The sequence below is a fragment of the Phragmites australis genome, chromosome 21 (assembly GCF_958298935.1).
Source record: "Phragmites australis chromosome 21, lpPhrAust1.1, whole genome shotgun sequence".
Classification (NCBI taxonomy): Eukaryota; Viridiplantae; Streptophyta; class Magnoliopsida; order Poales; family Poaceae; genus Phragmites; species Phragmites australis.
The window spans coordinates 16,941,752-16,958,901 of record NC_084941.1 but is presented as its reverse complement, the minus strand read 5'-3'; the positions used below and the strand labels follow the sequence as shown (position 1 = coordinate 16,958,901).

Genomic DNA, 17,150 nt, shown 5'->3' with positions numbered 1-17,150 from the left:
TCATGATCCGTCTGTACTAATCCATCCAAGGGCAAATACCGGTATCCTTACCCGGTGGGTTACCACGCCATCCGCCATTTCTTCGGGATATCCTATGCCATGGAGATTCAACAGGGGCCAAGATGCTGTCCTCTAGTCTAAGATGCTAGTCTAAGATGCTAGTCTAAGATGCTGTCCTAGATGCTGTCCTCTAGTCTAAGATGCTGTCCTAGATGCTGTCCTAGTGTCCTAGATGCTGTCGTAAAGCATATGGGCAGCAAGACCACCATGTGGCAGCCCCACAAAGACCATGCAGCAGCCCCACAAAGACCATGTGCTGCACAAGGACTTATCCCATCAGCAAAATCATCTTTGTTGGTCATGCGGGATGAACAGCGTCATACTGAAGTGCCATCCGTTGATCAGAAAGAAAATAGGTTCCATGGTTTAAACTATAAATGTAGAAAATTTGATGATCCTCTTCCAAAGAGTATGATTAGTTGCAATTCTGATGCTGCTGACTTTGTTGACAAATATGTTGCTTTTGAGTCATCAGACAAAGGCAATTCAATTGAAGAGTCAAAAAGAGTAAACACCACTACAGCATGGCCTGTTGGTGATGGAACCAAATCTGGTAATGGAAACCTGCTTGGCAAATTGGAACAATGTGAAGCTGGATGTAGAAATTGTAATGAGAACGCAATGGTGTCTTTTGGTGAGAACGCAATGGTGTCTTTTGGTTGGGTAAGCAATGTTTGTGAACACATACCTCCTAAGGGTGAACACAATGTTTTGCACCCCCAACCTGATCGTGCCCTTTCTAGCACTAATCATACAAATGGTCTAGTATCTGAATACACAAAAACACCGACAGGAGGGTCAGATCATCACCTAGAGCTTGTAGGATGCTACCTGCACCCGATGCCTGTCTTGTCTATCATTCTAAACACCAAAAATCTCAGCAGCTTATATGTTTATGTACTCTGTGGCTTTTTGGAGAGCTGCCAAAGATTCCTTTATGTTTATATTGTCACTCCTAATGATCAGCAAGACTCACCCCCTAGTTTTGTTGGTTACACTCCCCTTCTAGTGCCCTCCTTGCAGCAGTATTTAACAGGAAATGTAAGAACTTTTTGTGAACAGCTTTTTTGGGTGATGGAACATTGTATTAATAATTTATTTGATGCTTATTGTTCTTTTCAGTTTCTGTTTGGAAGATCTGGTTTGCAGTTTACACCTGATGGCCAGTTTCTGGTCCTCCAGAGCAGCATCAGAATACCTTTTTGCAGGTTGTAATCTTAATCACTGGCATGCAGGAAAGTGTTGGATGCATCCCTTATGTTGGTGCTAAACATATATGCTTATTGACAGGATGCAAAACATTGATTGTTCATGCTCCATGTGCAAATTGGACCAATGCGAGGATAATTCTTTGAAAATTGTATCTATTAACTTTGGATATGTTTCACTCATGACCAAATTGATGCCTTATGGGACAGTGTCGTGTATTTTGATCTGTGAGCCAAATTACATTGTAGCTGCTGAAGACAGCAGAAACTTGCATATCTGGAAGATGGTCACTGGGTGGAGGTACATATTTTCTGTAGTATAAGCATTATATGCTCTCTTTCCATCTCAAATTTTACTACCTGCATGGTACGATACTTTTCCATTAATAGTCTACATTTCATGTTAAAATGTTGAAACTAGTGGTCATGCTTTGTTGGAAATGTAAATATCCATTTAGACCCCCTATGTCTCAGTCTATTCAAAGGGATAGTTTGTCTGATAACAGTGGAACTCTCGTGATTTTCCTTTTGAAACTGTTTCTACTCCAAATTTATGAAGGGTGATACTTCCAATATGATGGGCAATATTAAAACTAGAATGCTAATTGAACTAAGTCTGTGCGGACTTTTCTGCTCCGAAGGCCTATTCGTTTGTCTTGTGGATGCTCTAGTCTTGCTACTGAACACATGTTTTTTAGGGTACATTCTTTCATAATCTTCACGTATTTTCTGAACTTATGCTATTTTCTCAATATTGCCGTGATGCATGAATCATGGATTATGTCCATAGTTGTGCTTGCCTTTTGCTAGGCATCCCCATTATGCTCCAGAATTGCATTTATTTGAGGAATTCCTTTCAGACTTGATTAGATGTCTGTGCCAACTCTTTGATGGATGCCATTTATTCTCATTTTCCATCTGTTTACAGTGGGATATCTGAGGAGTATGTTATTCCTAGCTTGGGTAACGCGGGTCCTTCAATACTGGAGCTTAGAAAAATGTCAAAAAGCAGATCTCTCATTATTGGTCATGATGGAGCAGGCAGCTTTTGTTTGTGGTAAGTTCTACTCTCTTGGTTTTGTCACTTTGGGTAAGGTGCAGTGCCGAAGGACTGCAGAACAGTACTGTAGTGTTGCGTTTACTTTGGGTAAGTTTCTTCAAGTTACCCATGTTTTACGTATAAAAAGATGGGATGTATCTTTTATGAAATTAACGAATGAGCATTGTATAGATCTCTATTTGCTTCCTCTCAATCAGTCGCAGAGCCTTGGTGGCAATGGTCAGCTGATCAAGTGCGAGTGCGCTACCCTCGGTCCACCCATATCCAAACTATGATATATCAGTGAAAGATGAGGAACACGAAGAATGTGGTCAAAACTATGCTGTAAAGTACTCTTGGGCTCTCAACAAACGCTCGTCTCAAAATGAAGTCTATATTTAGTATTCAGGTTTATGGAAGAAACCAATGCACCACCAATTTTTTTTCCTCAAATACGTAGGAGAGTTGCGCATCATTTGTATTAAGATAGTAGAAAACCGATCCAATTACATTGCCTCAAGGGGAGCCCCTTGGAGCAAGGAAGAAACGGGTAGGAGAGGGATAGCTACTCAAACAATAGGCACGCCACAAAAACAAAAAGGAATGACCACTTCCGAGACCCCTTGCAGCTCTCCTAATCCTGCCATAAGGCCTCCAGCCTCTTTGCTCCCTCCATGATCCACAACTGTGTAGATCTCTTGCAGGATTGTCTCCACTCAAGGCGAGGCACCATTGAACACACAATTGTTACGGTGCTTCCACAACCACCATGCGCCAAGGATGATCAGAGAGTTTAGCCCTTTGCGTCTTTCTTTTCCTGCCCATCGTTGTGCTCGTTGCCACCAATCTGCGAATGCATCATCTGAAGCGAAGGGTGCAAGCTGTTGGAGACCGACCTGACTGAGGAGCCTGAACCATATGTCCTGCGTGAAAACACAAGAGCATATAATATGTTGTATAGTTTCTTCTTGATCACAAAGTGGACATCTGGACGGATGCAGCATTCCTCGCTGAGCTAGACGATCAGCCGTCCAACATCGGTTGAGCACGACCAACCAGATGAAAAATTTGTATCGTCTCGACACCCAAGCTTTCCATAATCTCTTCCATGGCTCGAAGTGAGTACTGCCGATGAAGAATGAGAGGTAGGCCGACTTTGTAGAGAACTGATCCGATGCCGAGTGTTGCTAGACATGTAGGTCTTGTTCACCCGACGTGAGCTCAATGTGTTGGAGAGTATCCCAAAGATGTAGGTACTGTACCAGGGCCGCTGGTGATAGACCACCCTTGATGTCGCGCACCTAGCGATGGTCCAAAAGAGCATCACCGATTGAACGATGGTTTTGTGCCCACCGAGGCACGAATTCGACAAGCACCGACGCCAAGTCCTTTATCGACTTGCTGTGCAACCACTTGTAGATCAAGTCCTGCACACGGACGGTTCGGTTCCATCTTCCGAAACTACAACCAACGCATCCACAAAGCACATCCCAAAGCCTGTAGATCGTGTATGCCCGGCCTGCCCAACTCTAGCGGTCAACACACCTTTTGCCAAGCAACCACACAATCCCCCTCCATTGGCTTCTTTGCGACCTTTTCATAGAAAATTACGCCTCATCTTGTCGATGGCCTATTTGGGAATGTCCAACGCAATGAGATGATAGATAGGGATCACTGTGAGGATTGCCTCAATAAGAATTGCACGGCTTGCCTTCGTCATCAAGCCCGCCTTCCAACCGGGCATGCTATCCGCTATCTTGCATGGTTGTTACGGCGTCGTGGTGAGATGCGGCGACCCACCACCTTCACAACTTTACAGCGACATGGCGCGTGGCATGGCGACGTCATACACACGTGGCGAATACAAACATTATAGTATAGGATATTAGCAAATGGCAATGTAAATGTAGCCCAACAGTTATAGTCTAGGATATTAGGAAATGTAAATATAGCACAAAAGATAAATAGCAATGTAAATGTAGCACAAAAGACATAGCACTCTCTCAATAATCATCATTCAAAGTTTCAAATCTCTCATCTCTCAAAAGTCATCCAATACAAACTCATCGAAATCGTTAGAAGCATCCACATTCTCCGCATCATCTTCAGTAGCATCTATTGGTTTGTCACCAAAATCATCAACATCAATATCATCCACAATGATGTCTTCTTCCTCTCCCTCCTCATCATCTTCAACCACTCTTGCTTCTTCAACCACTCTTGATATATGTCTTGCACGACGAGCGTAGGTCCTAGGAAGGTTACGATCTCGAAGCTCATGTGATGCACCAATTGCTTCATCAACTTAGTCCCATGTGATGTCCAAAGCACTAGAACATTGAGGTTGGGCCATTGGGTCAACCCATTCATTTTCCCAATCAAAGTCTTCCATAACCAAAGGATCATAGCTTTTACCCGCTTCCTCACGGCGTTTTTGGAATCTACTAATCATTTTTCGATTGTAGGCAACATAAACCAAATCATTAAATCTTTTATGCTCTAGCTGGTTTCTCCTCTTTGTATGAATCTACAAGCAACCATAAAAGCAAGCAAAGTTAACAAAAATATATTATTAATTTTGCTAATTGAAATGTGGAACTTGAGTACTTCACTAGTTCACTTATAAATTCAAAAGTGTTCCAATTACGCTCACAACCAGATGATGAAGCACAAAGACTAACAATACGCTTAGCAAATCTTTGTAAGTCAATGGATCGGTCACCATACGCACGCCACCAATCAACTAAATTGACAATAAACATGCATATATTACGGGTTAAGCCTTAAATAACATACTGTAATTAAAATTTCAAATCACTTACGAGGGTTTTTTGACTTCATAGTTTGGAGGGCCATGCAATTCTTAAAGATGCCTCCACGTTAATCTTCGTAGAGCATGGATTGTTCTTCAATTTTGTTTCAAAGGGTCTCATCTTCCACCATTCATGCAAGCACATCATTAAAACAACCCTTTAGGTGCCCAACATATTCATCATTCTCTTTTTGGATGGTATAGAATTTTCCTGGGTTCAATAAGAGGGCAGCACCATAGAGTGGGGTGTCCATTTGCCTATCCCAACGACTCTCAATAATTTGTAAGATATTATTGAACAAACTTCTCTTGTTTTCAGTATAGAAGGCAGCCTGTATCCTCTTTTTTGCATGATTCATGAGAGAAGCAACCTCTGGCATGGTAGACCTCTCATCACCATCAACCACCCTTAACACAATGATAACTGGTAGAGAAGCTCTAAGGTAATACTCAACGGAGTTCCAAAACTCTCTAGAAAGCACAATATCATACACTTTTTTCCCAGACTCTGTCTTTGCTAGTTTGCAACTCGTCCAATCATCAGAGGTAAACAGATATCTCAGTGCATCTCTGTGCTTGTGCAAACTTTGCAAGGTGAGAAATGTGGTAGCAAACCGAGTTGCTGCTGGTCTCACAAGATCCCTACCACCTGTCTTCTCCCTCATTGCACTAAGAAGTCTTCCATGCCTATAGATGAAAGTAGTGACATGCTGGGCACTTGAGATAGGCTTCTTGAATGCCTTCAACTTTCCAATATCTTCCAACATAATCCAAGCAATGTGCAGCACAAGGTGTCCAATAAAGCGTAGGAAACCTCTCTATGAGAAGCTTGCCTGCTGTCTTATAGTTAGCCCCATTGTCAGTGACAACTTGCACAACTTTATCAATGCTAATGTCGCTTATTCTCTTCTCTAACAAATCAGCTAGCATTACTTGATCATGAACTTCACTTGATGCATCAATCAACTCTAAGAAGAAAGTAGGAAGTTGATCAAATGGTGCCCTCTCTTATCCGTCCATCCATCTGATATTAATGTGTAGCCATATTGCTTCCATGCATCCTCATGCCTCTTCCTCAAATCATGGCTCCTTAACAACCTTCTCTAGCAATGGCTCCCTAAGCTCATGGTAGGTAGGAGGCTTGTACCCAGAACCATATTGTGCAGTGGCCTCTATAGCAATCTCAAACTGCCTAGAATTTGCGGCATTAAATGGTATGCCACACTCATAAAAGAACCTGGTCCACTCCCAAGTTGACAACATCTCTTTCTTCTTTTGTCCTCATGCTAGCTTGGATACTAATTTGAGAAGGACCCTTCGAATGTCTTTCTTCCACAACCTCTTTTGGAGTTCTCCTAAGCATTGAATTGACTGACTTTGTGTTGGGCTCTTTTGGTGCACTGAACTTCAAAAAGGTAGATTGTTTCCTTTTGGCAGCTGTCTCTAAACTAGGATGCACAATGCTTTTAGAAACATCTTGGGACTCCTCTGTCACATCAATCACATCATCTTCTCCTTGAAGCCCTCCTTCATCATCAAGCAGAAGTGGTCTCTTCTTGCCCTTCAAAGCAGCTTGCATCTCTTGAGCGATAGCGGGTGTGGTTTTGCCACACTTTAGAATATCTTCATAACCACCCACAAGATGCTCCTTGAGCCTTGTAATTCCTCCAGTTATAGTTCTATCACACAAGCAACACTGTAAGAGATCTCTATTACCAATAGTCGGCCAAAATGCATATTTCCATCCAGGATCATTTGACCTTCCCGGCTTCCGCTTTGGATCATAATTTGATGCAGCGTCCGAGGCTTCCGCACTTCTAGTCCCTCGAGTAGCCATGTAGCCATGTTCTGAAAAAAAAGTGGCAACAACTTAGAATCAGTTGGCATTGGCACTCAGCACTTCAGCAACTAGAGCAATATGCCAATATGCAATGCAACAGCTAGAGGCTGGAGCAGTCGGCACTTAGCACTTTAACTTTGAAGTGTTCCTGTTTCCTTTCCATATTGCTAGCAAGTTCATAATATTTCCTTTACATCAGTCGGCAGTTACAAAATATCATAATATAAATACTGTGCGATGCTAGATTTGAATAACAAATAGCATACTCTGAAGACTCATTACGCTATAAGATCGAAATGCTCCAGAGAATCATGTGAATACCATTATATTCGCTTGTACGTTTAGGCGTCACTTCCTGGTGTCATGAACGCATCCCTGCAATATACATTGTTTGATTTTCAAAGTTTTGTTTGTGACTGATCTATATCTCTGTGAAGGTATTTAACTCTTGAATCTTGATTGTTTTTTTCCTAATTGCATTGTTATTTGAAAGGGTGCACTTGTAGTCTTGACTGTCTTGTACAGAATCTTAGTTTTCCCTTTGCACTTCACAAGAGCATGAGTGCCTGAGCTGATAGAAGTGCGGAGCAGTGCAAAGGGAAAACTACGAGCGGACCAGAGGGGCGACGGGCTACTGCATTCAGCGCACTGCAGTACATCAGAGAGGAGAGCAGAGGGGCGATAGGCGACATACCAGGCGAAGTGCAGCGGAGGAAGTCCAGGCGACGAGCGACATACCAGGGGAAGTACAGCGGAGGAAGTCCAGGCAAAGGGGCGCGGAGGGCTTCCGGGGAGAGGGGCGCGGAGGGCTTCTAGGCGGCCGGAGCAGAGGGTGGAGGCGGCGGAAGCGGTGTCGGCGGAGGTGGAGGCGCCGGCGGAAATCCAGCGGAGGTGGAGGCGGCGGAGGTGGAGGCGGCGCCGCAGCGAAGTGCAGATGTCCAGTGGGTCGACGGAGCAGAGGTCTGGACTCTGGAACTCTCGAACCCTTCAAATCCCCTCCGTTGGAATTTAAGGTGTCCGCCACATGCCACTGGATGTCAAATTACCATAGCGACGCCATGCCGATATGGCAGACGCCATAGATGCCGGCGACGTGGCGTCGTTGTGGCGAGGCCCAAAATACCACCACACCGCCATATCGTCGTTATGGCGACGCTATGATAACCATGCTATCTTGTCCAACAGAGGGAAAATGTTGGCCTTTGTAAGTTTCTTGATAGAAAGGGGAAGTCCCAAATATTTGCATGGGAACAATGAGATTTCACAAGGCACTACAGCTTGTACTTTCTCAATATCTTGCTCCTGGCATTGTATAGGTAGAACGGAGCACTTCTGAACATTGGTCATCAGCCCCGAAGCCTCACCAAAATGCTCCAAGATGCTCATGATCAGGCCAAACTCACCTGCCCGCAGCCTAAGAAAAAGCACATCATCTGCATAAAGTGATACGTGATGACCAAGAGGCCTTGAAGCTAGAGGCAGCAAGAGGTTGTCCTCGTTGGCCTTAACGATTAGAGCATTCAGCACATCCATGATGATAATGCACCACCAATTTGTATTGTGTGATGAAGGGTTTGCTTGTCTGCTCTTAGTCTTTGTGTTAACAGCTCAAAATATAATATGTAAAAAATGCTACAATGGTGCTTTACTTCACTATGAGGTGAATGACTCAATGATGTTCACAACTTCATAGCATGACAATGTAACTGTGTGCATGCCAACAATTTGTAGATTATGAATGGTCTATAGTATCTGAGTTTTGGTTTGCTGTTAAACATGGTTCTTTTATATGATAATGCTACTTTCATATACTCTCTTACCAGACATAATTTGACGAAATTAAATTATTTTCTTAGGGACATCTTCAAGCAAACACTAGTGGCAACTTTTGTAGCTCCAGGGAACGTTGTCTTCCAGATTTTGCCAGTAGGCTTCTGTCGTTTGCAGGAGGATATCATTCATGCTCCAATCGATGACCTAGAGAAAAGACTGCGAGAGATCACCGTCAGTGACATGTCCAGAGAAAATGACAGGGAGTCTTTTCTGATGCCACCAAGAGATGATATAGCAGTTTGGATTCTGGTTTCTTCTGCTTCAGTAGCTGGGTATCAACATGATCTTCGAGCAAAGGAACATAATGCACGATGGAGGCTAGCTCTGCTAGCGAAGAAGAGAATATTTATGGGAAATATTTTGGATGCAAGGTATTCTCACTTCTCCATCTACTGTTATACTACCATATGTTGATTTTCTTGGGGTAATACCATATGTTGATTGTTGCCCCCATTCTTGCTCATGGGTTTGAATAAGTATCAACTTGTGTTTCATGATCATCAGTTTTACTTTTTGTGATATATGTTGATTACTATGCTTGTATTCTCAAGCTTAAAAAAATTAGCTAAGCTCTCTTACGTTTCACATGATTGTGCTACAGAGCAAGTAGCAGATGATCCGTAGTATTTTCTGGAATAAATTTCGCAAAAGCACACATATATTGCCATAACTATCAACAAAGTAGATTTAGATATGCATTTCACAAAACTATAGATTCAGGGTCGAAAATTATCAAAAAACACAATCCAGCCACACACAACGAGATTTCAGAAGGTGGGGTTTCAGTTTCTGTTTGTCTTCTCAGCCTACCAACTACATCTGTTCAACAACTTACATTAGGAGGTTGCCTTGTTCGAGCAGAACATGGCCTGACCAGCTGACCAGGCACTAAACCATGACGGACAGCCTGATTCGTCACATTCAGTGTGTACTTGCTTGTGACCTCATTGTCCCTACTGGCTATCCTTGATTGATCATGGTTCCATCCTCAAGGAGATTGACAATGGAACTTGGCATGTTGGGCTATCGTCAATGTAGTAATATAACCAATGTTCATCTAGACGCTAGATTTAGACAGACGGTCACCCCGTGACTAGCATCTAATTGTTGTCTAGACGCGTCTAGACTCGACGCCAAGCTCTCGACTAAACTGGACGCCACCCTCGACTAGTGTCTAGTTGTTGTCTAGACGCGCTAGATGAATGTCTAAGCGAACACTGAATATAACTTACAATTCCTATAAGGGAGTTACATCTAGAGATTATACAAGGAATGTTGTGGTCTGTATTTCGTGGTTGGCTTCTTATGTTGTAGTGGTGGTCGGCGGGAGGGTGAGGTCGATAACCTGGCCTCCCCGACGCTGTGATGAAGTAGTCGGCCAAGAGAGGCAGAGAGAGATTGGCAACAGGGAGAGGGAGATAGGAACAGAGGAGATAGGAGGATAACTCTTTCCTTCCCTTTATTCAGAATATTACCTCTCCTTATATAGGGAGGTGATTACAATCCTAAATCGACTCCAAATCCTAACTTACCAAACTTATCTCCTATAGAATTGGAAACCAAATCAAATTTATCTCCTAACCGAATCAAATTTTATTCCTACCAACTTTATCTCCTAATTAAATGGCAAGTCTTGATCTGCTGCTGCTGGCCCTAATGCCTTTTGCGGCGGCTATAGGATCGGCCCCACATAACATCTCCCCTCCCTCGACGAGCAGCTCATCCTTGAGCTGGAATTCTAAGATAGTGCGTTGGCTACCATGTTGAGACGGCCCGATTTGTACTCCACGCTGAAATCAAAGCACAAAAGTTTGCTTAACCCACTGTTGTTGGTGGATTGTGGCGAGATGTTGGTCCAAGAGGAACTTGAGGTTGTAGTGGTATGTTTTGACGACGAACGCCCGCCCCCATAATTAAGGCCGCTAGTGGTGAACGACTTGAACGAGGCCGATTAGTTCTCGTTCGTATGCCACTAGGTGCTTGTGTTGTGGACCGCTAGGTGGCTGAAGAAGGCAATTGGACCGTCGTTTTGGTGTAGCACTCCACAATGAACGGGCATGCAAAGTCTTGCAAGGCGAGCATCGGACCGGTCGTGAGGGCATGCTGTTTGAAACGCCGTGTCTGCCTGATTGTTCCAGGGGAACCCCTCCTTGAGTAGTTGTGTTAGCAGAGTTGCCAGTCCCCTGAAGTCTTTGATGAAACGCCTGTAGTAGCCGGCGAGGCCCACAAAACCCTGCAAAGTGCGTGGCGAGCGCGGAGACAGCCAGTCGACCACAACCTGGGATCTTACCGGAGTCCATCGCCACGTGAGCTGCCGAGACCACATGGCCCAGATAGGCCACCGACTCCTCGCCGAAGGAGCACTTTGACTACTTGACGAAGAGCTTGTGCTGGCTCTGGAGGGACAGGATGGCGCTGAGACGTTGGAAGTGAGCCGACCATGATGGGCTGTAGATGAGGATGTCGTCGAAGAAGACGAGGACGAAGCGGCGAAGACAAGGGCGCATGACATCATTCATCGATGCTTGAAAGGTGGCCAGTGCGTTTGTGAGATTAAACGTCATCACCAGGAATTTGTACAACCCTCGTTCGGAACGCCGTCTTTGCCACATCTTCGAGGTGCATGCGCACATGGTGGTAGCCTGAACGGAGACACAACTTGGTGAAGAAAATGGCGTAGCGAAGCTCATGGAGGAGTTCATTGACAACTGTGATGGGGAACTTGTCTTTCATCGTGCGGTCGTTGAGGGTGCAGTAGTAAACGCACATTCTCCGTGAACCGTCCGCCTTCTTGACTAGCAGTACCAGGGTCAAGAATGAGGCCTTGCACCTCAAGGGTGTGGCATTGCGCTCAAGTTTGTCCTTATGTGAGGGTACCGGTACTGGTGAACTGCTACTGGTTTTGTCCTCGACAGAAGGTGTATATTGTGGCCCCTAGAACGGGGTGGCGGCAGCCCGTGTGGCTCGGCGAAGACATCCCCGAACTTGGTTAGGAGGTCCTCTGGAGGTCATGCCCAGTGCAGGTTGCCAGATGAGGATTAGTTGGGCCGACCTCTCGTATCTAGGTGGCTTGGCGGCCTTGGTATCTGAAAGACATGGTTAAACGGCTGAAATCCCATAAGTTGGGTCCTAGTGTAGGTAGCCACTGAGTCCCGAGCATCACGTCGTAGCCGCCCAGCAGAAGGACGAAGAGGTCATATGAAAGTCTTTAGTGGTGATGGAGAACGTGGCATGTCGGTGGATGCCAGAGAATAAATGGAGTTCTTGACATCGGAGAGAGATGTGCCGATGTCGCCCAGGTTGTTGATGGTGGTGAAGCCATCCTGGAACTCTTTTCACAGCTTCTTTTCCCGCGCTAGAAGAAACGCCTTAAATTCGTCATCCCAGTACTAAAACCATGGTCTCATACCAAATGTTATGATCCTAAGATCATTAGGGGATAAATATCTGCCGGGAAGATAGTCGGGCGACGTCGGCTACTAGGGAGAGATTAGACTATAGATTGTCCAGATGTTATGATCCTATGATCATTAGGAGAATAAACATCTGCCGAGAGGATAGTCGGGTAGCATCAGCTACTGGGGGAGGGATTAGATTATAGATTGGGAAGACTTATAATATTGGGAGAGATTTAAATTAATTCCTCTTTGCTTGATTACAATGATGTGCGTCCTCCCTTTATACAGAGAGAAATTTACAATCTTAAATCAATTCCAACTCCTAACTTATCTCTTACTAAACTTATCTAGCAGTAGATATTTAATCTGATTCCTAACTTATCTCTTAACAATTTATCTCTAAACAAATCACTTTGATTCCTAACATACAAAACTTATCTCCTAGCTTGATCTCCTACTGTGGTGCTCCTTAGGCCCATACAAGCGGTTGGCTAGCTACCATGACATTACACACCTCCTTTTGAGTAGTTCGTCCTTGAGCTGCAAGGTAGCGGTCATAGTTGCAGCCCTTGAAATCCCCATGTTGACGAACGGTTGTAGCATTAGCATCCTGTCACATGAGAGCACCAAGTTGTCCAGAGTGTCTTGCCCATGCTGCTTGTGGTAGGTAGCACAATTGGTGGCTCTGGTGGCGTCACCCATAGGGATTGCAACGGTGAAACCAATAGCTATGGTGATGAAGATGAGAGCGCAATTGAAGCCATAGGTCGGGATCAACTACCTCTGATACCAGATGTTATGATCCTAAGATCATTAGGGGGTAAACATCCATTTGAAGGATAGCCAGGAAGTGTCGGCTACTAGGGGAGGGATTAGACTATATATTGTCTAGATGTTATGATCAAGGATCATTAGGGGGACAAACATCCACTAGGAGGATAGCCAGGTGGTGTCGTCTACTAGGGGAGGGATTAGACTATAGATTGAAGAGACTTAGAATATGTGAGGGAGACTTAGATTAATTGTTCTGTGCTTGATTACAATTACGTGCGGCTGTCTATCTATATATAGAGGAAAAATTACAATCCTAAATCAAATCTAACTGCTAACTTATTTCCTACCAAATTTATCTCCAAGCAGTCATAATTTAATCCGTCTTCTAACTCATCTCCTACCAAACTTATCTCTAAACAAATTATGTCGAATCCTAACATACCAAACTTATCTCTTAATTAAATCCAACTCTTACTAAATGTATCTCCTAGCTTGATCTCCTGTTGTGGTGCTCCTTGGGCCCATACGAGCCATTACAAGGAAACTAGTGGATGAAGTTATTGACCAGTCAGCTTAAAGCTCCTCATCAAGAAAGAGAAAAGATTGAAATACAAGAAGAGCAAAATGTTGTCGAACCATTACCCTACTAAATCATTTCAGGGTTCATTTCACCATGGCAATACTATTTCTAGAACTTTATGTTCAATAGCGTATCAGGAATGGTCTTCAGTTTCTCAGTTGATATACATTTTTCTTTTCAGAGCTACTGCTGTAGATGCATCTGGTAACTATGGATTTGCTGGAACATATGGAGGTCTGTTGTACACGTGGGAATTGTCTTCTGGGAGAAAACTTGCTGGTACACAGTGTAGCAACCGTAAGTGATACAAGACCATGCCTCGATGTCTGCTAGTGTTTACCAAATAGCAAGTTGGAATGTGAAAAGAAGCTCTATTGTTTGTACAAACTAGTTGAAGTTTTGTTTCCATTATTTATCTTGATTCTTGCCTGAATAATTCTTCTACGCTTACTGCTTATATATATTTCGGTAGTAACCTTTTCAGATTTCACATAAATAATGAAACAACTTCTAATGGTGTTGTTAAATAGTAGATTTTGCATGGAATTAACAGTTTTAGCTATCGTGTATTGTGACTAAGCAAATCCTTGCACCTTTTTTCCTTTGCAGCTGCTACTTCAGTGTGAATCTCATAATGTTAAGCTGGATTTGTTCTTGTTACGATCTGTTTATGAATAATTTATTTGTTTCATGATGACAAGCCGATCTGTTTGTTAAATGGAGCCCTTATCTTTCTAGTCAATTGTAACTATTTCACTAATGTCCAAGTTGTGCAATCAGGTGGACCAGTCTCCTGTATTGTTGTTGATGCCAAATCAGGTGTAGTGGCAGTGACTGACGGTGGATGCCAATTATTACTTTACACTCAGAAGACGATGCTAACTGATGCGGGGAGCAGATGGGCACACGTTTAGAATAAAGTAATCATTGCAGCAAAGTAACATAAAATTTGCAATTGTATGTATAGCTTACAGTTTGCTGTGTATAGAAGGTTTTGGTTTGTTCTGTACTTATTTTGATCTCGGCACTGTGCACTACAGCTAGCATAGTCATCTGATGTACCTAGCCGATCAAACCTCAAGTTGTTCCCACCTGGTGAGTTACGATACATCTCAAGTTGTTTTTTTATGCTGTACAAGCTTATGAAGGTAGTAAAAATGAGGACGTTAGTCATGGCTACTGCACGCTCCCTCGTCTCCGCTGCCCTTAGCCCCACATCTAACTTTAGCATTGCAGCCCCCCCCCTTCCTTACCGTGCTCATTGGTTGCCTTTGCACTCAGGAGTGAATCCTCATAGGGGTTCTTTCACCGCGGGGATGGGTGTCTGCTCCCCCTCCCTACATGTTCAGGCTTTTAGAGTTCACTTCTAGCCATGCCCTGCATGCTGCTCTGGGGAGCACCCTAGATGGTTTTCATGTGTTTTGAGTTGGAGAGACATTTCTATTTCTTCCAAAGCTATAGGTCTTTTCATTTGCTCTTTTAAGAGATCACAACGAAACACTTTGATATTTATTTCCACCTTTGGAGAGATTGTGGTGTCAATTGGTGCAGGGAAGCTTTCTTATGGGAAACAGAGGAATCAAGCTAATGGTCCATTGTTGCTAGGAAGAAATCTCGTAGTGCCAAGAGGGTCTCTTTCCTCCTGAGAGTGGTTCAGCACTCCCCGAAGAAGAAATCTTCGCTAATGCTTTCTCTTTCTAGCGCTATTAAGATCGGGAACTTCTTCTGCCCTCCACATGATCGTCTCTCTTCCTTGGTCCCCATTACCCTGTTAGGTTCTTCATGCTACCTTCAATTTGTTCTAAGCTGGTGTTTAAGGATGTTCATTGGGGTCCCAGCTCCTCTGGTCAGATGATTGAGTTCCATAGTTGTAGAAACCGGGAGTTTGAAAAGAAGGGTTCCCTTTGGTCAACTGTTCAAGCAAAAGATTTGGGTATCCTTGGTTGCAGACCAACTCTTGCTCGTTCGCTCCTTCCCCATGCTAGAGGGTCCAACGCCCGGGGGAAAGGATCGGACGATAGCCTTGTTAGCTTCGAGGCAGCCTATGCAAAATTGCACTCGAGTGGGTGAGAATTCGAGTGGATGTCCACTTTTCGCTCAAAGCAGCCTCCTGGTCTCATCACTAGGGGAAATCCGGAGCAAGTCCTTCTCTGTTACCGTTGCTTGAGCCGAAACCACCTTGTCCATTTTTGCACAAACATGCTTTGTTGTAAGAGCTGCTACAATTATATTCATAGGAGTTTTCATTGCCTTTCTCGTAAAAGGAACAAGTTTTTCAACTGGAAGGGAAAAACTTCTACTTTTGTTAAGGCTCCGGACCCACCTCTGCTCAAAACCACCTCTGTTGAGACATGCAATCGTGCCATCGTAAGTTCTCTCCTCAATCACCCTAGTTAGAGAAAACCCCATCACCCCCTCCAACTCTTGGCCTCTCTATTGCTCTCCTTTGCTACAGTAAAACCCTCTGATCAATTCTCCCCCATGGAATCCATGGCGAACTTTGCCATCAATTCGATGTGCTTCTTGCCACTAGAGATGGTGGTAGAGGATGGAGGAAAGCAGCGCATTACATTGGCGAGGGTTGCAATCTCAGGTAACCCCCTCTATGCCCATGAGGAGTTCGTCATCACTGATGATGAAGGGGAGGTCCTTCATCCGAAGGAGTACAATAACTTCAGTCACCAGGTCTGAAATTACCTGCACGAGGAGTTGAGACTGCAGGTTCTTTACAATTGTCCTCATCCTTTTGGCATTGGTTTGTACCAACTGAGAGATGTGTTTTAGAAGGTGATCCTTCTTAGTGGAAATGATCATCTGGTAAATGGAGTCTTAGTGCATTATGTGGAGCATGAGTGTTGGGTAACGGGCAGGCTACGCTAGTCTAAAATAAATTTTTTCTACTGCATTCACTCAGGAAACTATGCTAGTAGGAGATCATAAATCGTTACCACTCGACGTGCGGTGCAGCGGAAGAAGAGTTGAAGTAGACCAATCCAACGTCGTGCGCATCAAACTCCTCGAGCGGCTTCTCGATCAGATCTGCAACCAACCCCTCGCAGGTGGTCACGCTCCTCGACCAACTTCGAGCAGGTGGTCGTGCTCCTCGACCAGCTTCTCGATCAGATCCGCGACCAGCCCCGCACAGGTGGTGACGCTCCTTGACCAACTCTGAGCAGGTGGTCGTGCTCCTCGACTAGTTCCTCGACCAGCTCCTGATCAGGTTTGTTGCGTTCTCAACCAGTTTTGAGTGGACGTGTCGTGTTGTCCGACCAAATCCGAGTGGTCGCATTATGCTCCACGATCAGACGAGCAGGTACGTCGACCAGTTCATCATGGCCAGCGACCAGTCCCAAATACGTTGCGATCAACTCACCGAGAAGATCAGCGCCGCAATAGTAGTAGCACCTCTATGGTATCCACACGTACTGGGCAGAAACGCCGAGCGCAAATGTGCTAGCACCGCACACATGGCTAGGGTTTTAGGAGATCGTGTAGAAGGCCGCGGCTAGGGTTTTAGAGTGGCTCAACCTTAGCATGCCCTACCCACACCTCTCCTTATATAGAGCTCGCCAATGGGCTCTCACGTTGGAAGCGCTTTAGGACTCT

The 17,150-nt window shown here is 44.4% G+C and overlaps 1 protein-coding gene across 1 annotated transcript; it reads left to right on the top strand.

Annotated features, from left to right (window-relative positions):
- The first annotated feature begins 234 nt into the window (after positions 1 to 234).
- Positions 235 to 14,557, top strand: LOC133903829 (uncharacterized). Its single transcript, XM_062345291.1, has 7 exons — positions 235 to 723; positions 1,183 to 1,268; positions 1,351 to 1,569; positions 2,197 to 2,325; positions 8,816 to 9,163; positions 13,726 to 13,841; positions 14,325 to 14,557. Exons 1-7 carry the CDS (start codon positions 250 to 252, stop codon positions 14,456 to 14,458), a joined length of 1,506 nt encoding a protein of 501 aa, XP_062201275.1. The 5' UTR covers positions 235 to 249; the 3' UTR covers positions 14,459 to 14,557.
- The last annotated feature ends 2,593 nt before the right edge of the window (positions 14,558 to 17,150 follow it).

Bases quoted from the DNA above. Each gene is read 5' to 3' on its own strand.
- LOC133903829 (XM_062345291.1), top strand. From the start codon at position 250: ATGGGCAGCAAGACCACCATGTGGCAGCCCCACAAAGACCATGCAGCA. The intron at 1,269-1,350 runs GTTGTAATCTTA...GCTTATTGACAG, and splicing joins ATCAGAATACCTTTTTGCAG to GATGCAAAACATTGATTGTT. The intron at 9,164-13,725 runs GTATTCTCACTT...TTTTCTTTTCAG, and splicing joins GGAAATATTTTGGATGCAAG to AGCTACTGCTGTAGATGCAT.